General features: G+C 44.4%; 1 protein-coding gene across 2 annotated transcripts in view; it reads right to left on the bottom strand.

The window, feature by feature from the left end:
- Positions 1–20,647, bottom strand: part of cdh24b (cadherin 24, type 2b) — a 115,408-nt gene extending 94,761 nt beyond the window's left edge. For both annotated transcript variants that reach the window (XM_085378763.1, XM_085378765.1), the window contains exon 1: positions 19,139–20,647. In XM_085378763.1, coding sequence (XP_085234889.1) covers positions 19,139–20,647 — 1,509 coding nt within the window. The remainder of the gene's footprint in view (positions 1–19,138) is intronic.
- Positions 20,648–26,296: the final 5,649 nt, after the last annotated feature.

Genomic DNA, 26,296 nt, shown 5'->3' with positions numbered 1-26,296 from the left:
CCTCCACCTAGACAGGACAAAAGGGTGGATGATTTTATGTGTTTTTGTTACAGGAGCAGAAAGATGACAGCAACATTCGAGGTTGCATGATGATTTAATCTTTTAAATGCCATTTTCTCTGTCTGTGAATTTACTATGTGTGTGTTATTCACTACCTTGTGTTGCTTACAGAGGTAATGGTGACAAAGTATGCAATACGCCTGCGCAAGCGCTAACATTTGCATTTTCTTTTCTACAGCATTGCAGTTTTTCATGTGTTTGATCATGTGATTTATAAGAGGATTAGTTAATGTTTTTTTTACTATAGGATTTCTGGGTTTATATGTGTATGACATTCTTTCTACAGCTAGGGATGGCTAACTTTATGGTGTTTTTATGGCACCTCTGGAATGTGGATGGCCGACGCCTGCCCACCAGGATAATCAATGTGTGTTGCTAATGTTTGTTTTTTGAGACTGCATGTACAAGATTCAGCAGAAGCGGACAAGTGACATGAGACAAACAAATAAGAGATGCAGTGTTATGGAATAGTTAATATGGGCTCATTTGCTGGCCACTCTTGAGCCCATAAATAATATATGAGTGGAGTGACTTTGCTTACGAGAAGTCACTGATTACATTACTGTTGACTGAGTACATGGGATGATCCATGTCTGAGGCAAATTATGGTAATAATTGTAGTTTACTGATTTGAGAAAACCTGCACATGACACTTGTCTTGCTAGTGCTGAATGCTTATTACTTTTATGATATAATTGTTTACAGGTATGACGTTTGATTTCACTTCCAGATTTTGCTTTCCAGGCCATGATGGTGTGTATGCAGGCTCCTGGCAGAGCCAGGTGTTATGCAAAACACACTAACATTTTTATTGCAGGATTATAGGTCCAGGGTGGTGCTGCTCCAGGGGAGGAGATGCCCTGATGTTGCCTGGGATATGATCTAGCTAATCTTTTTCTTTAAGACAGGAATCCAGGTTTGGTGAGTTGACGCATGGGTGTGTCCATGCGTCAAGAGGAGGGGTCCAAGGATTAACATTAAACAATGTTTTTTATTATTGTTGCAGTGATTTGTGTGATTAGCCGTTTTATTTACAAATATTAAACCTATGCAAGTGGTGCACCCATGTTCAGATGAGGCTTTGATGGCCTATAAGTGAAGTTCACTGAACTAAAGAATGTGGTTTGATGATTGTTGACATACTCTCCAAATAGTTTGTCTTCCTAGCAAGGAAATACAGGTGCAGCAGTAATCTCCTGAGAAATCTTCAGAGGCCCAGTGAGAAGCGCATAGCTGACAGGACCAGGCAGTGGTTGAGGTCAAAGGTCAAGCTGGTTGGGGCCCATCATGAGATCAGACCTTGGAGCCACAGCAAGGACCATTTTAACTGCCTGCAAAATAGCGAGAGACCCTCCTGGATTTATCAGAGCCACTGCAAGAGGTCGAGGGCCCAGGAAACCCCGGCACCCTCAAGACAGCACAATAGAGAAATCTCACACTTGGTTGTTTCAGTGGTGAGGGGGGAGTGCTGATTGAGCCCCCGTAGGGTAAGCTCGCACTTCAACCTCCAGCCTCTGATCAACTCTAGGGCAACCAAGTGCGAGGCGTGACGGACCTGTGTGCGACCAGGACCCTCTTGGTTACCTTGACTACGACGCTCATCCTTATAGGACCCCAGCTGGTGCCGGAAACAGCTGAACCAGGAGGAAGGCAGAGGAGATGGACACATGACAACTCTCACCTAAGAGAGACAGATCCAGCAGGCCCAAAATCAGGACTATGCATTACGAGAAGGAGTGCCTGAGAGGATCGTCCACAGGATGGGAGCTGAGGCCAGGAGAGAGACTTCAGGAGGATCAGAGATCATCTTCAGCACAGCAGACATCACACAGAGAGCTGTGCTACTGAGCTTCCAGGAGATCAAGAGGAGACTTCCCACAGCAAGATTTTAAATAAAATGAAAGATTCAATATTGACGCTGAGAAAGACAATTAAGGTGTACGACGTGCTCTGCCTTAAATCTTCAGCAGCGTTGGGATATGAAAACTCGAGGGATGAGGGCTCCATCGACAGCGCAGAAGGAGTTCGAGGATGACATCATGATTCTGTGAAAAGCACAGGAACCAGAAGCTATGGTGGTGATGACAGCAATTTCCTATGGACATCATCTAATGCTGTGCCACTGTACTGTGCATACGATGACACTCTGAAGGTTGCTGGGATCATAACAGCAGTAAGATGACGGAACCCAGCACCCTTTCCACAGAGAGCTTTTTCTGCAGAGCGTGGACAATGGCAGAGTCATAAATATCCCCCTCACAAGACGAAGGTCTGAAGTCAGGTGATGGGGGCTGGTAAGAGGCCATAAAACTGGAGTGCTGAGAGGTCTGCAGCTTGGAAATAGCTGAGACCCATGTTGACGAACAACAAAACCAACTGGTATGTTTGAATGTTTATTCTACATACATTTGGACTCTGGTCCTATGGACAGTGATGGAAACAACTGGAAGAGGCATTCATGACGCCCTGCAGAGCTTAAACCCACTCTGCAGAGAGACATGTGATGTGCACACCCGGAGGAAGCATCACCAAGCTGGGATGTTTTTGAAAATGTTATCTTCTTATTTTCACTATTAAATTAACAATTTCTTTGTTTGCTCATAGGATGCAGTTTGCCATGAGATGAGATCAATGAGGAATGGGATAACTGCTAATACATTTGTTGAACTGTGTACCTTTTCAGTAATTTAGGGTGATTTGACGTATGCTGAGTATAAAAATGTTTGCATTGAAACTGTCAGACATGAGGTATTCATACCTGGGAACTTTTCAAGCATAAAGGTCAAAAAGGGGGGAAATGTTAGATTTGTATTGTTGATTGTCATTTATGCTTAGAAATATTTACTTATATATGCTTAGAGTTTTGTAATTAGTTGTAGATTGGTAGAGGTTTTGATCCTTGATAGTCTGCAAACTTTGTGTGTATTAGACAGCACTTTGGGAGCATGAGAGGTCATACCGTGTCTTATTGTTTTATGGTAGGATTAACGTAGTTGCGTCACCATCATTTTAAACACGGGGGCCCCGCAGGGATGTGTGCTGAGCCCCCTCCTCTTCACTCTGCTGACCCATGACTGCACTCCATCACACAGCTCCAACCTCTTCATCAAGTTTGCGGACGACACAACGGTGGTGGGTCTCATTAGCAACAGGGATGAGACCGACTACAGAAGTGAGGTGAGACGCCTGGCCACGTGGTGTGCTGACAACAATCTCTCTCTGAATGTGGAGAAGACGAAGGAGATTGTTGTGGACTTCAGGAGAATGCACACCCAACATGCTCCTCTGACCATTGACGGAGCGTCTGTGGAGAGAGTGAGCAGCACCAAGTTCTTGGGTGTGCACATCACAGAGGATCTCTCCTGGACGTACAACACCACAGCACTGGCCAAGAAATCACAGCAGCGTCTCTTCTTTCTCCGCAAACTAAGAAGAGCAGGAGCTCCAGCCCCCATCATGTACACTTTCTACAGAGGCACCATCGAGAGCATCCTGTCGAGCTGCATCACTGTGTGGTTTGGAGCCTGCAATGCGTCCTGCCATAGAACCCTCCAACGCATAGTGAGAGCTGCAGAGAGGATCATTGGTGTCTCTCTCCCCTCCCTCCAGGACATTTACAGCACCCGTCTCACTAAAAAAGCCCTTTGCATAGCGGCTGATCCCACGCACCCAATGCAAAGCTTCTTCAAGCTGCTGCCGTCAGGGAGGAGACTGCGGAGTCTCCAGGCCAGGACCAGCAGACTGAAGGACAGCTTCATCCATCAGGCTGTCAGGAAGCTAAACTCCCTCCCGATTCTGCCCCCCTCTCCCCTCTTCTCCACCACGGTCTCACTGAACTCTGTCACACACACACACACACTCACTCTCTGACGCACTCACTGGCCTGCTCCAGTCACTTTGTGGAGCATTGGACTGCTTAAGCATTGGACCTCATAAGACTTTGTTGTTACACTATCTCTTACCGTACACTACTAAATCCCCATTTGCACTATTTGCCTATTTTGCACCACTATGCCTTCTTACTTGAATATTGTATATTGTATATTGCATAGCTTTTTTTTGTTATACGTAAAATTGTATTGTATTTATTTAAATTTTTACTTTTTAATTATTTTATTTGCATTTTTCTAATCACTAGGGTTTGAGAGTAACGCAATTTCTATTCTGTGTATGTCCTGTACATGTGGCAGAATTGACAAATAAAGTTGACTTGACTTGACTTGACTTGACTAGTCTAAGTGCTCTTTGTTTAGATGAACTGCAGGACTTCCTCACCGTGTTATCTAGGATGAACCATCTAGGGGGAGGGGGAGGCTACCCTCTTCCTGACCAAGGATGTTTGACCCTTTGATCAGCAGTCCACACACACACACACACACACACACACACACACACACACACACACACACACACACACACACACACACAGGCAAGGTACTCTTTGTGTGTATGTAGACGTCATATGTTAATGAACTTATGCATATTCATGTAACCTCAATAAAAGAACAGTGGTACGGGAGAACGGACGAGAGCAACTGGGGTCAAGCGAAGGAACGGTGCCTGTCCGGTTCTCTCCCGTGCACGAGAAACATGAAGAAGCTTGCCTACTTGTGTCTTGCTTTGCAGTGTAATTATATTGCCTTCAACGTTCCAGCGGATGGGTTCAAGCTACAAACCTATCAGGGTTCAATTCCCAAACACATCAGGAAACGTCTGCAAGGTCACGCAGGCAGGTGTGAGAATACCGACCCGTCTCCTGTTGAAGCTGTAAGAGGGGAAGCTATTCATCTTGTGCATGGTGACTTCAAGAGAGCCAGAGGTCTATGGGACCACCACCAGCTCCAGCAGTCAAATTCTGCAGCAAGGCTGGGTGAGGGTAAAAAGGGAGGGGTTACCGTTGGTGGGTGAGTGGGGAGGGGGGCAGCTGAGGCTGAGCCAGCTCCGTCATATCAGCCGGGGAGTGTCAAGCAGGGCAGAGGGTAGAGGGTCAGCCAATCGATTTGGAGCAGGCCCACCGATTCGGAGAGATGTCTAAAGAAACGGGCCGATCAGGGAAAACGTCAGGAAAATTAATTTGGGACAGAGCCCACATGAGTTCAGAGAGCCCGTTTGAAATGAAACTATGCCTTGTGGCCAGCTTACCTACCACCGCAATATCATTAGTTTTGCTTGAGGGTATGTGTAAGCATTTATGTGTGCACGCAACTGTGCATGTGTGTCTTACTATACGTGACCGTTTTAACAACAGGCCTTCCAGGTGAGTATGTGAGTGTGCCGGCCCCAGTAACTTTAAAGAAAGAGGTGTAATGACTGCGAGTCTCCTTGTGCCCTGGCTGAACCTCCACTTGGCACAGTTCTAGCACAGAGTGGACAGCGAGCCAAGGCTTGACTGAGAAAATGTGTGTGTGTGTGTGTGTGTGTGTGTGTGTGTGTGTGTCTGAGTCTGTGTTTGTGTGCCACTGAGAGCCTGTGGTGACTGACCTGGAGAGAGAAGAAACCATTGAGGGAAGGCCAGGAAGTGTGGGAAGGTTACTAAAGCACAGCGCAGGGCTAAGGCCAGCATCTGCAAAGCACTAATAACTAAAATCAGTAAGCGTTGATGGCTCTGCCATCATCAGGTGTCTTAGCTGTCAGTCCCAAGAGGAGAGGAATGCAACTCCATCTCTGCTTGTGAGACGACAAAGGAGAGCAAAGCCTAAGTAAACCAAAACAATAAAATACATTCAGAGCACAAACTGCATGTGAACACCTGGCCTGGTCTGTCCTATTCAATCCTCTGTGATACACAGAAAAATAAAAATTAGCCTTTGAGTTATTTATATAGGTAATATTATTCTTTAAAAGCTCTCTTTAATATGAATGCTTCTGTTTTGCGTAATTGCCCACTAGTCTGCAGCATCGGTGTGCAGAACTCTCTTAAAACTCCTTGAGCTGCAGGATATTTGGTATTTAAATCTGTAAAGTATTGACCGGACCAGCCCATAACACCACATTTTTTTCTTTTTGAGCCTTGTCTTGGTGCAGTTACTTGTGCATTTTGGATCATTATCCCATTGAAAGGTTCCACTTCTTGTTCGGCTTCAACTTTCAGACAGATGGCCTCACATAATCTTCAGGCGCTCAATCATATGATGGAGAATTCATAGTAGGATCAATGACTGCAAGCTGCCCAGTCCCGGAGGCAGCAAAGCAACCCCCAAAACCATCCCATTTCCACCATCATGCTTCACAGTTGGCACGAGCCGCTTCTCCTGAAAAGCTGTCTTTGATCTGTGCCAGACATGTCTTCTGTTACTGTGGCCAAACAGCTCAATTTTGAATGTGGCCATCCAGAGCGCTTTATACCAAAAGGCCTGGTCTTTGCTTTAATGTTCACTGGCAAACATTTTGTTTAGCTTTCTTCTGGCGCACCTCCCATGCAGGTTAAATTATGTGCGATAGGGTTCGTGCAAACTACAGTGTGCTCGTGTGTTGAATCTGAATCAAGAATCCACATTTCCAATTTGAAAATGGATAGCCCTACTTCTGCAGCTGCCCCCTCTAACGTGTTTGTTCTAAGCCCCACCACATATGGGCGTGTTTGTCTTTGCTTTATACGTGCTAAAGTATGTCAGCGCTTACAGCTGGTGTGCAGGAAGTCTTTTTCTGTTTTTTTGTACAGTGACATCAAACAATCATGTGGCCTACACCGGCTTTAATTTATGAAAATGTAATTTTTATGTGTAATCTGATGACTGCACCACTGAGGACCAAGTAAGGATAAGTGGCAATGTATTTAATGACTCTGAATTTATGAATAATTCCAAGTTTTGTGAGGGAAATCCTTAGGGGGTATCTTTACGATTGATTGGTTCAACCAATTTCATTTAATAAAAGCCTCTAAATTCAGGACCGTGTTGTCTCTTGTTGTTGACGTCTAAATTATTGTGGGTTTTTCCTGCTAATCCATAATAAAATAAGCCATCACCACATCATCACCCACTAAAATGTGTTTTTACACCAGCAGCATTTAAATGCACAGTTGTTACCAGCGTCACACACAGACAAATCAGATTCAAAATGATAAACATAAGAATGAATTATGTCAGATTATGTTGTCCCTGATCAGATTAGATCAGGCTACAACAGATCAGATATGCAGTATAGCGTCATAACTAGCTAAACAAACACATGATGCCCTAGTTGTATAACCGGGCATTAGTGGATTCAAACGGGATGTAATAATTCCTTAATAATCCCTAATAAATCACTGACCGTATTAAAATAAACCAAATAGACATTTCTGTGTTATATTTAAGTTAATAATAACACTGTATTGTAAATGCAGGCACGTAGAAGGTGCCAGAGGAAGGAACACAACTATCACCTAGTCCACATGCCTCACAGTGGATTGAGGGGGGATTATTACCAAACTGGGGGGGATTACATAATCTGGCAAAAAATGCTTTTTTATTGTAATTCGGTCATATCACCTGACAAGACAACTGCTTGTGCCTTGCCCCGTCACATTTGCAGCAATTATTTTGTGAGTCTTAACCAAACAATAACAAAAATAAGACAAGTTAATTATCCATAACTGTAAGCCAGAATCCCCACAAAGCCAATAATTGTCATGATGAGAAAACACCCGCTACTAGTCTCAAGCAAACCATTAGAACAGCATAAAACAACCGCAGCCACAACAAGAACGCAGGCAGTGTTTCACCCGGTGGGCCTCGCACACACACACACGCGCGTGCATGCCGATTTACACAGCGCTCTTTCGGCTGTCCTGCTCTCCACTCTAATCAATGCAGACACACATAAGAACACCTTCCAATTATGCAGAGGCACTCAAACACAAGACCCAGCCCGCTCCCCAGAAATGTGAGCAGCATACAGCGAGACCCTCAGGAGCACTTGCGACTTCAGAAGGCGAAACCTTCGCATGGAGACGGGTTTGAAATTCCGGCTGAACTTTCAATCAAATCCGTGGAAATTCTCCATTTTTTGTTCGACGCTCTAAGGAAACATGTCAGACGGTATTGAAACGAGTCCCCTCTGGCTCCCTGTCTGTTTGTCTTGCGCCGAAATGAGGTTCAAACACGTCATGAGACGCAGTTAATTGTTTAGCATCGATCCGCCATCGATTGTGCATAGAAGTTTGGTTAGTGTCAGTCGGCGCGTTAATTCGGTTGTGGTGTGGACACGCTGTCCTGTTCCCGTTTGATCTAATATAATCTGTCTCTGGAGGGCATGCTGTGTGGCCTCGAAGAACGCAGAACAGTCCTCTGTCACACACACACACTTCCTCCTGCTCGCACACTTCCTAACAGAGCATTTATTATTCATCATTATTAGACTTTTCCTTTAGCACGATAAGCTCCTCAATGCATCTCGCCACTGTTGTCTTCCTCCGCAATACATTATTCAGGACAAAACTGTGCTTTTAGCCTCGGAGTATGCAAATCCCACTTTTGATTATCATAATCAGCTGATGTATGAGAGCGAGAGTGTGTGTATGTGAGTGTGTGTGGCGGCTAGTCAGATGATTGTTTGTGTTTTATTGCTTCAGTGCTCCACTCTAGTGTTGTATACTTCACATCATATTTTTTAGCCGAGGGAGACGAGCTTGGAAAAGGCCACTGGAGGCTTAACTCACTGCTGTACATTTAAAGGGCAAATCGCCCACATATATGCCACCGCGTGCCACTGCCAAGAGGAATGGCTTTTACCAACTTGGAACCAAGGAGCCTGCGTGCATTTGTGTGTGCGTAAAGTGGGCAATAATGAAGGGAATTTTCAAGCTCTGTTTATCATCCTGTTTGTTGCAGTTACTGGTGTCGAGCTGAAGGATTGCCTGAGGAATGGCTGACAACGTCTTACATGTCAATAGAGAATATATTACAAGAAAACTTGAATAAGTTGAATCATAGTTTTACTATATTGATAGCTCCCTGCGTTTTTCTCTGAGATACAGATGGTGTATCTACACCACGAGAATCAGGTGTTAGTCAAGTGTTAGTTTACTCAATATACATAGAAAGCATAATTTTTTTCAAGAATAATACATGATGTTCTCACAATTGCTCTTAAGATATACCAGTAACAGAAACAGGAGATACAATATAGCTTCTAAAGTGTATGTGTTGTTTGGGATGTAACCAGCTAGTTGACCAGTTAGATTAAAAGGTTTCCAGTTCAAAGGCGTACTGGCATATTTTAAGACATCTAAGAAGTCAAATCACCAGTTAACCTAACCCCACTAGCTGCATGTCTTTAGGGAAGACCTGGGGGAAAAAATGCCCGTTTGTTCAGGCTTGCTACTCAGAATGCATTAAAAAAAAAGTAACATGAGTGCCCCTGTGTGATTCTATCCTCATCCTCGTTCACCTCTGTTCCCCTCTCCCATCTGTGGCCAGCTCCAACCAGCTCCCTCTGCCCTCCCTCCCACGGCCTCCTGCGTATCTCACGCCGACCTTAATCTCATCTCCTGACGTGCCCTCGCCATGCACCCCCTCACCTTTGTAACCGAGCCTTTTGCCCGCCTCACAGCCTTTTCACACTATTGCTATTAACTACAATTCTCTGTGTAGCTATAAGAAAATCTTGTTTTGAAGTCTCAAAGTTCAGCATTTCTGCCACTGCCACAATGTCTTTTGAAAGACATTAGGTCACAAGTGATGTGTGGATTCAACTAAATAAATTAAGTCACAATTGAACCATGCAGCAGAGAAACCACACCCCACAGTGTAACCTTTTTATGTTTTATGTTTTTCTCTAAAACTGACTATACTTTCCAAAAACAAGCATCATGCTTTATTAAAAAGACCTGGAACTAGCAATTTAGACCATAAATTTATTAGGAGTGAGCTTACTGAGATGGAAAAATCAATTTCCCAGAATTTCTTGGGAATTTTTTTCTTGTTGTTTTTTGTCCAATGTTAGTCATTAAAGCTCATACATGTTTAACCTCCTAAGACCCGAACTCTTCCACGGCATGCATTTTCAATTTCTCTTTGATATTTGGGCTGATTGGGGCCCGATGTTTGTAAAAACAAAGAATTACCAGATTATTTTTTTACCTTATTTTTGTTTTTAAGAAAAATAAGAGCCACATATGAGGATATTTGTTTAAAATTTTGATAGAACAGTAGCAGTATAATGTCCTCGTAAGTGGATATCAGGCCCATGTAGGGCAAAATTGAGTATTTTGGTCTAAATAACCCAAAATGTGATGTCCACATATGTGGACGCCAGGTCCTAGGAGGTTAAAGCACTTTAAACTGGTTTGACTTTTCAGACCCAGAAGCTGCTCCCATCTTCTTTATACAGTGTATATAAGTCTTAAACATATCATGGACCCACATTTTACAACTCTTGCAGTCTATCTTCTTTACAGACCAACAGCGCTGCTTGAGTAGCTGTGGGCTTGTTTGGCACACGATAAAAGTGATTTCTTTTCTTTTTAGGTCAACAAAACCTGACTGGAGTAGACTCATGTGTGGCCAGTTACTGTATATGACTGAGCAGAAATGAATGTCCTGATTATGAGGAAATGTGTAAGACATTTTGGGGATGGCAGCTTTGCTGCTTTAACAGTAACGTGGCCGTCTAGGCTAAGGAAGCTAAAATTCAGTGCTCATGCAACAACCTCATTTACAAACAGCATTAATGTTCACATGAATAGAGAAGTGCTTTTTTAATTTAATGCTTTAATATTAGTAATGTGTTAATGTTACGGGTTTACAGGTACAAAAATCAAATTTGAGCAGCCAACAGGTTCACAGCAGGATGACTTCTGTCACTGTAACTACCTCCTGTTCTTTTCTCTCACTCAGTTCCTTTCAGTCATGTGTCGTCTCCTCTTCTTTAGCCTCCTCTGCCCTCCACTGTTGCCCATGCCCTCAGCTCTCTGACTCATGGGCTCCTTCAGGGCCACGGGGAGAAGTGGAGCGCACAGTCTAGGCCAAAGCATAAATATTAGCTCAAGGTCACAGTCACAGAGCTCACACTGGGCTATGCATAATCATGAATTCAGCTCCTGCACAGCCTTCTTCCCTTCATACTCCACCACTTAAACTCTCACTGTATTTCTCACCATTGACACCGACTAACCTTGTAGGGTTAACCTCAGGTAATGGAGCATCCCCGGCTCTAATTTTTTGCTTTATTTTAGGCCGTTACACTCCTTTACGGGTTGTTAAGGTTACACAAATGCTAGCCGATATTTCTGGGGTTACCTCCAAATGTATTTTTATATTAAGTTAAAAATGTTCTGGATGTATTCTAAAGGGGGCTCATACACTCCCTGAGATAAAATACTGCCATCTTCACATCCGGGAGAATGATGCTTTAAATTCAGATACTTGCTTTGCTGATTTGTTCGACATTATCCCGAGATGAAACAGGGGCTATAAAGGGAGCAGGGAGATTGGAAGTAAAAGAAGAGAACGGCGGGCTGTGTTTCCTTTGAATTCCATCTTTAATAGACTCCACAGCTTCTCCTCTTTTCTTCCTCTTCTTTCCCCTCGTAGCCTTGTTCCTTCCCTCCTCCTGTCTATTATTTTCTCTATGTGATCCTGCACCCACTCAGCACTGAGACACATTTAAATCTGGCCTCCACAGGGGCTTGCAATAAAATGGTATTTAACTGCATCCTCAATTCCTTCCTCTCTCTCTCCTGCTCTCTTGTATTTTCCTCGTTGTAAACCCTGCACGTCCCTGCACTGATGCCCTGCCTCTTTTCATAACCCTCTCCTCGTCTCCCCGGCCCGTCTTCCTTCCTCCGACTCGCTTCAGGCCTCGACGGGCTGCGAGGTCAGCTTCAGAGACGTGTGGTCCTTCCCCCTCCTCTCTTTTTCCTTTAACTGTCTCACACGTTCTTCCCATCTACCAATTGTCAGCCATTAACCTTTCCTCACTTTCCACCACTTACATTTTTCCCCTCCCTCCCTCTGCTCCATATATCCTCACGCCATTAACGCCGCCGTACGTCCCCCTCTCTGTAGTCTCTCTTACTTTTCCCCTGCACATCATCCCCTCTTTGTCCTGCATGGTAATCTTGCTCTGCTCTCCCTCGTTGTCTCACCCTCCCCTCTTCCCTCCCTCCCTGCACTGTAGTCACTCTCTAATTGCTGTCTCACCCCTGCTGTGCTCAGACCCGGAGGCTAAATGATTTCTACAGGGAGAGTGGAAGCACAGGAAAACACCGAGTCCTTTTTTTAATAACTATTGATGAGTGTCTTGTCAGGAGGCATGTGTGTGTGTGTGTTTACAGTTACAATTGGCCCTCCTATTGGCACCATCACACGCTCTTCTCATCTTTTGTCTGCCTCTCCATGCCTCTTTCCTCTCTCATTCCTCCAGACTCATGAGAGAGCCTTTTATCTGCACACTTTTATTTATAACTTTGAAGCATGGCTCACGAGTTTTCTGTGTGATGTGTTTCTGCAGCGACGGAGTGTGTTTTACCTATTCTTGATACAAATGGTGAGGAACTTTGTCGCATGGAGTCACACAAACCACCTGCAACTCAACACCTCAAAGACTAAGGAACTGGTTGTGGACTTCGGGAGGTCCAGAGAAGGTCCACTGCCAGTTCAGATAGAGGGGGAGGAGGTGGAGGTGGTCAACAAGTACAAGTACCTCGGGCTGTGGGTGGACAATAAACTGGACTGGTCATGCAACACAGAGCACATGTATAAAAAAGCCCAAAGCCGACTGTACTTCCTCAGGAGGCTGAGGTCTTTTAACATCTGCAGGAAGCTCCTGAGGATGTTTTACCAGTCAGTGGTTGCTGGAGTACTTTTCTATGCTGTGGTGTGCTGGGGGAGCAGCACAGCAAAGAAGGACTCATCCAGGCTGGAGAAACTGATCAGGAAGGCTAGCTCTGTGGTCGGCATGAAGCTGGACACTCTGGTGACAGTGGCAGAGAAAAGGACATTAAAGAAACTGATGGACATTATGGACAATGCTGGGCATCCTCTGCACACGGCCATAAACAACCAGAAGAGTCTGTTCAGTGACAGGTTGCTTCTCCCCAAGACAAGAACTAACAGACTTAAAAACTCCTTTGTCCCACACGCCATCAGACTGTTTAACTCCTCTCTGGAGGGGAGAGGGAGGGGAAACAGGAGGACAAAGGAGGGGGGAACAACTAAGCTGTAGTGCCTCTGCACCTCACTGTACAATACCTTGTGCAATACTTTTTGTAAATAGTCAACAGTGCAATAGACTCAATACTTGAAATGTGCAATTCACTTGTATTTTTATTTTTTATTCCTATTTATTCTATTTATCCCCTTTGTATATTTTATTTATATTTGTCTCTGTATTTATATATGTGTGTGTGTGTGTGTGTGTGTGTGTGTGTGTGTGTGTGTGTGTGTGTGTGTGTGTGTGTGTGTGTGTGTGTGTGTGTGTGTATATATATATATATAACAATTCTGTAACTGTAACTTCGGTCGTTGCTGTGCTTTTTGGAAGTCGAATTTCCCAGAGGAACCCACCCGAGGGATTAATAAAGTTCTATCTTATCTTATCTTATCTTATCTTAAATGTGTATTTAGAATCTACAAGTGTGCGCGTGTTTGTCTATTCCACAACTTCTATGCATGTCAGGGATGGAACGAAGTGTCTGTTTACTGCAGAAGTAGTGAAGCTTTCACTTCAGGCACACATATCATATGTGCAGTAGAGTTCATTAAGTAGGACCCAGTTGTTGACACAAAGAGAAACTTTTGTTCGACGTTGATTTAACAAAAATCAACTACTGAAATCCAAAAGCAGAGAGACAGCAGAAGGAAAACAAGGAATACAAGCCACCACAACCTGACAAAAGACCAAGACTGACACACACACACACACACACACACACACACACACACACACACACACACACACACACACACACACACAAAGCGAGGGATAACAAGGCACAGGTGAACTCATTTGAGACACGGAAAGAGAGGATTGAAGTAAAAACAGAAAACCACATGACGAAGTAAACTTTAAAAAAAAGAAGCTAACACTAACAGAGATACCGAGGATAAACTCAGACAATGTGAAATGCAGAAAAAGAGAACACAGGAGGCACACGGAGAAGAAAGACGCATAGGAGGAGCAAAATAAGAACTGAGCTTTACGATAATAAGCAAGGATCAAAAACAGACGGTGGTGAAATGCAGGAATAGTACAGTGAGAAGTATTGCGTCACATATAAAATTACAGTTAAGATTCGAACATTTCAGGCCAAATTTGATCCAATGAAATGTTTCCCATGAGTCCACGCCTACGCTACCTGAATCCATTAGCAGTAAAATACATACTATCTATATATTTGTTTGCCTTGTGTTTGTATGTAGAGCCTGTGAGATACCCAGTAACTAAAGCTGTGAAATACACTGCTGAAAAAAGATGAAAGGAACACTTTTTAATCAGAGTGTAGCATCGACTCATTTAAACTTGTGAGATATTGATCTGGTCAGTTAAGTATCAGAGGGGGTTGTTAATCAGTTTCAGCTGCTTTGATGTTAATGAAATAACAACAGGTGCACTACTACACTACTGGTAGCATGAGGTGATACCCGGACCCTACAGAGGTTGCACGGGTAGCCCAACTCCTACAGGATGGCGCATCAATACGTGCCATAGCCGGAAGGTTTGCTGTGTCTCCCAGCACTGTCTCAGGAGCATGGAGATTTCTGGAGACAGGTAGTTACTCGAGGAGTACTGGACAGGGCCGTAGAAGGTCCTTAACCAATCAGCAGGACAGGTATCTGCTCCTTTGTGCCTTTTGTAGCACTGCCAGAGCTACAAAATGACCTCCAGCAGATCACTGATGTGAATGTCTCTGACCAAGCAATCAGAAACAGACATCATGAGTGTGGCGTGAGGATCCGACATCCTCTAGTGCGCCCTGTGCTCACTGCCCAGCACCGTGGTGCCAGATTAGGATTTACAGAATACCAGAATTCTCAGCCCACCACTGGCAAACTGTGTTTTTCACAGATCAGAGCAGGTTCATGTGACAGATGTGAAAGGGTCTGGAGAAGCCAGGGAAAATGTTTTGCTGCCTGTTACTTTGTCCCTGGAGTGACACAAAGACTAGGTAGGCTAGGCAACGGCAACATGACTGCCATTAGGTATCAGAATGAGATGCATGACCCTACCCTGCCCGGCCTCATGTATGCCAGCAAATCCTGGAGGATGAAGGAACTGATACCTCGACTGGCCCCTGGTTCGGTCCGTCTAACGCCACCAGGTTGCATCTCAGACCGTCTAGGAGCTCAGTGATGCCCTGATCCAGAACTGGGACAAGATTTCCCAGGTCACCATCAGTTGTCTCGGCAAGGCCACACAAACCATTTTGAGTTGGTGCAATGCAATTTTGGTAAAATGGACTAAATTGTTTCATTTTTTCACTTGAATTCTTTTGTTTCTAACACATTACTTAGTCTATATCGGCATAGATATCCAGCATGATTGTTCTATGGAGAAATAAAGTGCTTTCAAAATGTTCCTTTCATTTTTTTGAGCAGTATAGTTTTATCATAAAAGAGAAATACTGCATGCAGCTGAATAAATGTACTTGTAGCTAATGAGGAACAAGCTTTGCAAGAGTAAAAATTAGAGAAAAAGCATGCATACTAAGAATTAACTTCGTCTGACAACCTCATTCTCACCATTGCATCACACCGAGGATTTCCTACAAGCACTTCTCCAATATCTCGTGTGCGCATGTTGCACCCAGAGGCTCAGGTCTTATCATTAGCAGGACAGTCGGTAACTAACTGTTTTATTTATATATCTTAAGATGCCCCGAGGCAGGGGGAATCTTTTAAATGCACTTTGCAGAGCAATTTTTAGTAGTGAATGTTAATGATTCAATATAATCATCATCATCATCATCATCATCATCGTTTATTTGTATAGCACTTTAAGAACACACCAGGCAGACCAAAGTGCTGAACAACACAGATCAAAACAACAACCAAATTAAAAATAATGATGAGAAATGACTGGTATTGTTCAGCATGTCAGGAGCTAAAAGTATCTAATTACTATTTCCCACTGATGCCTACATGTTATAGATTCCTGCCATGCCCTAGTGTGAGCGCCATGTATAGTACAGACAGCAATGTTAATTGCGTATTACCAGCATATTTCACTAACTATGAATTATGTATGCTCATGATGATGTAAATGATATGCTAATGAGGACGATAGCCTAAGTCCACTTCCTGTTGCGCTGGTGAATTATATATGCACGTTCACCAACACACCAGGTCTCACATATGCTTACGCTGTTATCGGGGTGAAGACGGGGCAAGAAGGAATTTCCTAACAGAGAGGAAGAAGCTGCTGTATATGTCACGTTTTCCCCCCGCATGAGGTGTTAGGGAGTTTGCATTTCAGCAGCGAGAGAGTAAGGGGAGAAGAAAAGCTAATCAGAAAAGGGGCGTTTTTTTTTTTATTTTAATCCCAGCTCTGCTGAGGCGCCTTTTCTCCTCAAGAAAAATCTGTGTTTCTTTCACACAGCCTCTGCAATCACTTGAAACCCCATTACAGACCATGTGACAGCATCAATTAAATTCACAATTATCATGGGGCAGAGACACTCCACTGTGAGGAAATATAGTAACATGGCAGGGTCTGCAAGTGTGCACACGTGTTTTTGTGTGCCTGTGCATGCCCGTGTGTGTGTGTGCAGGGCTCTGCATGGGTGTAAGAGAGACATAAAGAGCGAAAGGGTGTTTGTAGAGAGCAGAAAACTGACTCAGACAGACCGCTGAAAACCTCTTGCCCTTTTAGGCAACTCTAGTGAACCTGAACAACTCTCCAAAAGCAATATGCTACAGTAAACAAAAACTTGCATCTCTGAGAGTGCAGAGATATTTCAAGCAACAGCTGATGGATAGTGGAAGGCTCAGAGACTGCTTCATTTTATATTCTCTTTAGATTGATGAACAGATTAGCACTTTTTGTGACAGAGCTTCTGAAAGTTTGAAATCAGAGGAAGTGCTCATAAATGTCCTTTCAAAACTGCGCCCAGCGCTGTGTCCACAGAGTTGCCCCCTCCACCCCCTCCACACCACCAATTCATTATCAGTTTAGCAGCAGGGCCTTTGTCTCCTATTGACATCACAGATTAGACTCTTGGCTCTAGTTTCCAGCTTTAGTAGAGATTTATTTGGAACAAACTGTCCAAGATCACACAAAAATCCAGCATGAATCAATGTCACAAGGCGTATTTTAAAACAAGCCCGCAGAAAAACACCTTTACATGACCACGATTTGCGTAAGGACAGTATAGTTGGTTTTAGGTGAGATGCGTTGTTTTGAAACAGAGGCAACAGTATTTGCAGCTGACTGAGCCTGATTTTGGACTGGGCTAGGTCTGGCAGGTGGAGCTGTTTTGGCCTGCACAGTCAATTTCTTCACACTTCTCCATTAAAACACAATCAGGCCCTCAATAGGGTAAAAAAAAACACAAAAAAACCCCCGACAAGCGCGCATTGATCTCTCTACCTATAGAGCTGGCCTACACTGGGCCAGAGCGGGAGATTAAAAATTCATAAGCGTATTAAGATCTATAAGAGCATTATACATGTGTGCCGCCACTTGTCTCATACAGTAGGGAACTAATCATACGCATCTCTAACCCAGTACACACAGATACACAGTCACAATAGTGTTCTGGGTGTACTCCAAGTGTCAGCACTATCATATGGGCGTGTGTGTGTGTGTGTGTGTGTGTGTGTGTGTGTGTGTGTGTGTGTGTGTGTGTGGCCTGGCGTTGTTCCCTCCTTGAGTGCCATACAATGTGCTGGCATAAATACCTGCTTGACACAGCAGATTGGCACTAATGGCTTTACACGCAGTGCCATCTGTAAGCTGGACCATTGGCTCTTACATCTTCTCCAGTGCTTCCCAGCATTCCACTCAGACCTTCATCAGTCACAGCACAAAGCAAAAGGAGCCACATTAAATATTAGCTAAACATCAGGGAGGCTTGCGCACAAAGCCCGCGAGGTCCTGCCCATCTGCCTGCACCTGGATATTAAAACCTAAAGATGCAATGTGATGTGGGTCTTTTCAGTTCAACGCACCTCCCACTGAGCTGAAGCTCTGAACTTGAAGCGCTCACACACACAAACACGCACACCGGCTTCTCACAGCCTACAGCAGTCACACGGGGATCATTACTATTCATTTGCTCAGCAAACTGGCCACACAGGCTTATAAATTAGCTCATCTACCGCAGCTGGGTACTGAGACAGTTGGCGCATGCTGAGGACTGAGAGCGCAGCCATTACAGTGCAGGGCTCCGAGACACCTTCTGTCCACTCGACGTGACCTCTTCCACGCTCGTCTGCTCACTCTTTAAAAAAAGGGAGAGGGGAGGTGTGTGTGTGTGTACTGGGCAAGACACAGTCAGTCAGTGATCTAAATAAATTGCAGACCTGAGCAATAGGACTGTGCTGAGGGCGAATGCGGTGATAAATCCTGTCAAAGCAAGTATAAATCAGTCTGAATGAAATAGCATTAGGAGGATCTTGCAGGCCTGAGACCAAGAGCGAGGATAGCTGACAGGACTGACCTACAGGGAAATGAGGGAACACTTGGACTACTCTCTTGCTCTCTGCCTTCCGGGGAGGATCAATGGTGGAAGGAAAAAGTAAAGCTATTAATTCGCCTGGATATGTCAATTCCCATTGGCTGCTGTAGATTGGTTGTGATCATGACGAGCCCCCTGGGCTCACCGGATCGGGGGCTTTTGTTGCGCCTCGGTACTTCATAGATTCATTGGCGTTTTTACAGCTACCTGGAAGGTACCATATTGGAGGAAAGTAAATCAATTCCAATTGCGAGATTATAACGATGCACAAAAAAAAAAAAAAAAAAAAAAAAACTTGGAGCGTGACTATGGGGCTAAAGTATGCTAATGATTTCTTGTATGAGATGTGTAACTGAAACGAGGACCTTGGGTTAAATAAGCCATGTAAGAGACTTGTAACAGTGTCTTAAATATCCATAAAACATTCATAAAACAGTTCACAGCCCTTGTAAATGATGAATGAAGTTTTTTCCTTACCCGGCCAATGAGCACAGGTTCCGGCCCGGCGTATTCTTCAATCACAAAGAACTGGTTCCAGATCCAGCTCCTCCTGCTGCGAGACCGTGACCCCTTCACCTCCATGCGATCGCGCTCCTCCTCTTCCACCTCTGACTCTGCTTCTTCAAATACGAGGCCCTTTGCGTTTTTGGGATCCGCGCCGTGCATCTTGGCGTCTTCCCCGACGCGGCTCCATTCGTGAGCAGGGTGGAGCCTCAGGACATGACTGCTGTTGACAAGTTTGTTGTCTTCATCTGCGGAGTACTGAGCTGTGCTGAGATCTGTTTGAGCAGTGTGAGCTGACTCTGTTAATGGGTCTCCACGGGACTCTGCTGCTCTGTTCCCCGGTCTCACTCCCAGGGGTTGCATTGTCAGCACAGACGGAGGAGACTCATTTGTTTCAGAGGGAACGTACAGCGGGAGATGTTTTGTCGATGTGAATGGCCGTTCTGTTTGGCTGATCATTACTTCCTTCTCAGGGCTCAAACTGACCTCGCTGCGAGGTGTTGACAGGAAACGAGCAAAGTGTTTGCTCTTGCTATCGCCGCTATCTGAACCCTGTTTTCCCAAGTTGTCCTGCCCTTTACTTAAAGCTGGCTTGACTTCACTTAGCGGATTAATACGAGTGTCAGGGCCCCGGTCCCGATTAAGATCTGTAGTGGCGACTGGGCTGGCATAAGGAAATGCAGTCTGATTATCATATCCCACATGAGACTGAGTGACAGCTATATCTTGTCTCGGCACTTTCTGAGGCTCTAGCTGTCCGTGATTAACGTCAATCAAATCTCGCTTCCTGCTCCGACTGCCCTTGCTCGGAAAGCTCAAGCTGGGAACGCTCTGCATTTGGGAATTGACAATCCTAACCAGGTTGTCTTTTGAGAGCAGCTTCAGCACCCCGTAACTGCCAGTGAGGTTCAGCTTTCGGCTCGAGTCTATGCTGAAACCTTTCCCTGGCACGCCCGTAGTATGGACGCTGAAATCAGGCCTGCCTTTGGACCTGGAGCCAGATTTAAACTTGGTTTTATTAGAGTGAATATCTGGCTTATGATGAACTGTGAAAGTTTTCTCTGACCTCCCTGTTTTGGAAGAGTCAGCATTCTTGGTGTTGTTTTTGACTTTCTTCCCGTCCTGGGTAAACTCCTTGCTAGCGGCCAATGTGCGCGGGGCCACAGAGTCAACCTCGCGCTTGGGCTTGAAAGTTTGTCTCTCCTTATTAGCTACAGATGGGGCAGGATGATTCTGCAACATCTTGGAGTAAGAAAAAGATCTGGCGTCGCTCGCCTGCTCGTGGCTAATCAGGTTTCGAAGAGTAACCACGGGCATTGCATTCGAATCCACGTTCGCGTCCATAGAAAGGCTCTCCCCCAGCTTCACCACGTGCGATCCGCCCACTCCTCTCCTCCGTAAAATTTTACTGGCTGAGGCACCTCTCGCAAGCCCCTCCCACAGACACAAGGACACCAAGAAGAGAAAATTTCTCGTAATCATCTTGTCTTGTGGTGAGATGTCCTAATTGGAGACAGGTTTGCTTTGAGGCAGGCCTTGTTTTCCGGTTGTCTTCATACTCTCCTCTCCTTTCCCTCTCCTCATGCCCTTCCTCTCACTCTCCCATTATATGCCCTTCACACCGAGCTGGAGGGCAGGTGTCAGTCACTCCTCTCCTTTTTGTTTTTTTTCCAGCTGCCTGATATCTCCCTCTATCTCACCAAGTTTCTCTCCGCTGCTTTTTTCCCCTCCACTCCTCTCGTCAAGTGTCTCATTCAGTTTCCCGCCGAGGGTTGAACACCCTGAGAGAAAAGATAAAGATAATTAAGTTAAAACTTTAATCATTGCACTGTGTTAATTAAAAGTGGAGAGGCACAGACAGGTAAAAGAAGTCACTGACAGGCAGGACAGACCTTTTAACAGTGCAGCAATCACAATTTCACAAAGGCCTTTTTTAGGGCAAGAACGCAATTCAATTTATAGCTTCATAATCACTGAAATGTTTTACGCGAGACAGACAGGGACAAAGCTATCACCGCGGTATTGTATATGGAAAGGTGATAGAGTAACTCTTATTAGATATTGCTCTGGGCATTTATTAATGGGAACAACTGTCAAGGATTTCAGATTGCACTGGAAGGAGACCAGCTATGACATGAAGTTAGATTCATGTTATATTAAAGTGTGATTAATTACCCCGATTGATACTGTCTTTTGATCAGTCAGTTAACATTTCAATTCAGATGCAAGCCGTAGACGTGGATGCACTTTGTTGCATGTCGGGCCCCGAGCGATCTAAAAGGTTGGTAAACATCTGAATCTCAGCATGTCTCTCAAGCACTCAAGCCTCAAATGGAAATCCTACGCCAAATCAAAATGTCAGATATCAATCAGTGTGCTTGTTTAAAGATAAGAGCAGGAGCCCTTCAGTAGTGTTTCAGTAACATCAGCCCACACATCTGACAAGTCAATAATGTGACTATTTCCCAGATTGCATTAACATAAAAACCTTTTTATTGCTACTACGTGTGCAAAGGCAGACGAGCATGTGTACGGTGTAATTCAACTCCAAATGCCAGTGATTCGCTAAAACACTTTCAAGATGTTGGAGAAATCGCGTGAGATAGAATAACGGTCAAAACCAAAGCAGCGGGGAGCGATGTAACATTTTAGTTGCTGGTATGCCGCTCTGACACAGCAATTCAGTCGTGTCAATTCAATAGGCATCTTTGATTAATAAATCCCATAGACTGTAGATAAAAGATCGGCGCAGTTGTGTCACTTTAGCATTATTATTGTTTGATTGTCTTTTTGTTTTGTGTGTGTGTGTGTGTGTGTGTGTGTGGGGGGGGGGGGGGGGGGGGTATTAGTTATTAGCCAATGTTAGGAAGATTAGCAAGCTGGATCCATAAATCCATATTTGATTCACACAAACACAAACAAATTATTAAAACACTTCTAAATATTCGACTTTCTCTAACCAATAATTGGAGCTAAAACTTCTATCACTTTATAACTGGATTAATTATACATTAACAATAACAGACAAAGAGGCATAAACAGAGCGAATTGGTCCAACTCGGACATTAAAGACAGGGCTACAAAGACCAAGACTGCATTAAAGAATGGACGTTTGAACATGTGAGTCTATGGGGACACCCCACGTGGACATCACGGCCACATTTCACGGCTTCTTGGTAAAATTCTCACATCTTTCAAACACTTGATCCCAAGTTCTTAACATCATTCTCGAGGTCATTTTCTTTCTTCGGGATCATGGAAGACAAACTACAACAATTTTAAATCATGAATAGTAATCTCAGTAAACCTGTGGGCTAATCCAGCAAATGCTACAAAACTGCATTTAAAGCTTACACATGCTGTGTATGCTGTGTGTTGTGGATTAAGCAGTGGCAGTTTCCTCTTGCCCTGTGCAGTGTGTTGTGGTGTGTCTGCGTGTATGACACTTGCTCCGCTGTGGCACAGACAGACCCTGTCAGCACATTCACTGGGGCATGACTGAAGTTGGGATGTTCCTCCTGGAATAGTTTTCACCCTTTTCCTCTCTCATCTTCCTCTCAGCTTCCTGTCTCCCAGCACTCTCTTTCTCTAAGTAAACCTTTTTGATGAACTGTAGAGAGCACCCTCCCCCCCATCCCCCACCCACCCACCCAGTCCTCTGCTTTTTTCCCACCTCTCCCACTCGCCACCTGTCTCTTCTACGGCCTATCTGTAAATCTCCCTCTATCCACTCTCTTAACCTGCTATTGTTTTAGTATCCCGTCCTCTCCTCGCTCCCTTCCATCATCTCCTCCTCTCTCTCATTTGTGTCAATCACAGTGCTGTCACTGTGTCCCTCACCCTCACTGCACTCAGGCTTCAATCATTCAGCCAATCTCATTCTTGGGCCTTGCAACATTGGAAGTGACAGGTGTCTCGCCGGATACCATGTTGATGACAGGCTACAACACCGTAATTGTGCATATAAATCTTGTCAACAAATTATCAAATGCAGCAAATAATATACATCCCGCACTTACACAAAGTAGCTGCAAAATGCTGGGGGGATTTTTACAGAATAATTCATATATAAAGCGCTCGTTACCAAGGATGCGAGGCCGGGTATGGCCGAGCGTTATCTCAAATGTACAGCATGAGGAGGTGATCAGGGGTGAATTCAATGACAGAGCTCCGCTTCTCCCGGAGGAACTTATCAGCTGGGAGTTTGATGGCCAGGCAATCATTGCCACGGGCACCTTGTTAACAAGCCCGGGGCAGGTGGCGGGATGAGGGGCAGAATATCAACATGGCGCTCGCCAGCTGAGCACAAATTTAAAACATTTTCGCGTGGGAGGTTCTGTCAATGTGACGTTTTCCTTTGAAGCACCACTTTCATTCTTTCATTCTTTTATCTTTTTACAGCATTTTCAGAAGGAGAGAATTCCCCAGAACCGAGTCGACGCACTGATATAATGTATTGATCTATGTCACAGCCTTTCACATTGTGCTGAGCACCTTGGGGAGAGCTTCTGTTATGCCATTAACCTGGGTGTATCAGCCTGTGCAGCTGTAAGTAAGGATAATTGGGTGCTGCAGTTTGAATCACAAGGGAGCTCATATTTCCTCATTAGAGTTTTATAATGTAATATGGCGAAACTGCTGTTTTCATCCTTGTGAAACCAGCATGGATCAGGACGGGGATCTCAACCATAGCCTCTACTAGGATTTCAGGAGTAAATAAGGATGATAAGGTCATACTGCTCGCTGCTTCAGGGAGCTCTGGCTTCCTAATTAGAGTTTTAGAAAATATATAGTTGAGGTACATTCTCAGAGTTTCCAACTGTACTGTATTCCTGCAGCAAGTTTCTCAGTGAACTGATTAATTGAGGCCATAAATATCTTAATTATTTTCCCTCTACTGGTCCCAGCCCACCTAAAACTCCAATGATCTTTTAGTTCGTTAGTATTGGAGGCAGATTCTTGCCATCGATTGCAAGCTGTCACCAACTTAACAAGACTGAAAATTTTAATTACAATTCCCCCTCTTGCTTTCTGTCTATCCTCTTTTTCTCCCAGTAGCCCCTGGAGAGGTAGAACACCACCACAGGAGCAACACGGCCATCAAGCCTTCTCCATAACCATGAGCAAACCCAGACATGCCAAGCCCTATTGACTAAACATTCTTTTTAAAAAACTTACTCATTTACATGCACGCACAAACCTCACAAAGCCTTATTCATCCACACTGAATTCTCCCTGAAAACACAGTATATATCTGGGCAAGTGTGAAAAATAAAGAAAGCTCTGGGGACTCCCTGTCTGGACACAATAAAGTCAAAGAGAAGAAAGGGAGCGCTCTTTCACCAGGAGGGAAGAGAAAATGCACCCATCCCCAAAAGAATTATGCATAGAGTAACAAAGGCTAACTCTAGGGGGAGGAGGGGAAAAATGAAGGAAAAATAGGAATGTTTGGTGGAATGGTGGAGCGCGTGTAAGCATCTGCGTGAGAAGAGGATGCGAGGTGCTGATGGGTGGCTGCTGCAGGGAAGCGGGGCCCTCCTTGGAAGACTAACCAGGTAGTTTTGAAGTGCAAAGCGCCATAAAGCAGCTCTGTCCTCGCCTTGAGCTTTGGCAGATAAAAGCAGACCTGTCAGAGTGTGAGGAGGTGAAAAGCAACAGAAGCTTTCATCTGTTAATGTATGAATATCTTTTTCGCTTGTGTCCCCAGCCTTGTCTCTATCGCACCCTTACTGATATACTGACAGCAGGTGCTAACCTCTCATGGGGGGTGTACAGCACGAGCCTACGGACACAAAAACGCTCCAGAGGCTATTTTATGGAGTGCAAAGAGGGAAACAAGTGCAAGGCAAACAATGTGACAACCCTATTTTTTTGTTTTCTTTTTGTTCCTTTTTTTGCAATAAAAAGCAATGCTATGAATTTACAGTTTTGCATGGCTTCAAGAGCTGTGAAATTCAGTCCACTTAGGGGTGGCTGTTTGCCTGTTGGTGAGATTAAGACTAAAAATACTCAGTATAAGAGAGCGGCAGCGGGTTTTTGGATTTGCTAGGCTTTCAGCTAGATCAATGGGGTTACAATGAAAGGCAAGAGTCAGAGCTTGTAGAACATAAAGCAAGAATGCGGCTATTTAAAATACAGAACATGCAGCGAAAACAGCAAACACGAGACGTGAGCGTTCGCTCGTGTTGAATTATCTTTACAATAATGCACAGAAACGTCTGGAAGCAGCTTCTCATAAATCCATCTGTGATTCGTGCTTAGTAACTGGGTCCACTTGTCACCTTGGCACTTTGTATGTCGCTGTTCTCGCTTGCACACACTTGTTCCCTGAGAAGGCAAATACGAAAAGCACAATTCTAACCTGTAATCCAGGAGCGGTGTGCAAACCAAATACTGTATTTGCACAGTGTACCAATTCAGGAGGTGGAGAACACAAAAAGAAATTTGTTTTCACAGGAGGTAGAGAAACTCCACCCCCACCCCACCTCCAAAAAAAAAACAACAAAAAGAAAAAAGTATTGTACTGCAGTCTTGTGCTGAGAAGGAGCTGACATTAAGAGCACTGAGGTCAGCTACCAGCGATGTGGCCCGCTGTGTTTGAAGGAAGAGAAAAGTTGAGTATGACCTAAAGAAGGACAGAGGTGGAAACATTATTCTTTGTGGCACAGGGTACAGGAAATCTTTGAACCTCCATCTTTCAGACAGAACACTGATGTGGATTGTGGATGGAGCTTCCAGCATGACAATGACCCAAAACATACCGCCAAGTCAAGAAAGGAATGGCCAAAGAAGAAGCACATTAAAGTCATGGAGTCTGTCTCCAGACCTCAGTCCTATAGAAAATCTGTGGAGGGATCTGAAGCTTTGAGTTGTCAAAGGATTTAGAGTAAAGAGAAGTGGGCTAAAATCCCTCCTGAGATGTGTGCAAACTTGGTGACCAATTACAAAAAACATCTTACTGCTGTGCTTGCCAACAAGGGTTGAAAAATAGTGCCAAAGTAAATGTTATACCCACATCAGGAAACTTTATCTAGCTGCCCTGGAAGTCTTTTTTTCTCCATCAGATCACAGTGATGTTGGGTTAGGGAAACACCACTGTTGTTTCAGAAGTGGGAGTTTTGCTGTTTTGCT

The sequence above is a fragment of the Diplotaxodon limnothrissa genome, linkage group LG18, assembly GCF_057381915.1.
Source record: "Diplotaxodon limnothrissa isolate DT_005_m linkage group LG18, D_limnothrissa_male_GT1.1, whole genome shotgun sequence".
In the NCBI taxonomy this organism is placed as follows: Eukaryota; Metazoa; Chordata; class Actinopteri; order Cichliformes; family Cichlidae; genus Diplotaxodon; species Diplotaxodon limnothrissa.
The sequence above is the reverse complement of the archived record's forward strand: the minus strand, read 5'-3'. Positions and strand labels throughout refer to the sequence as shown.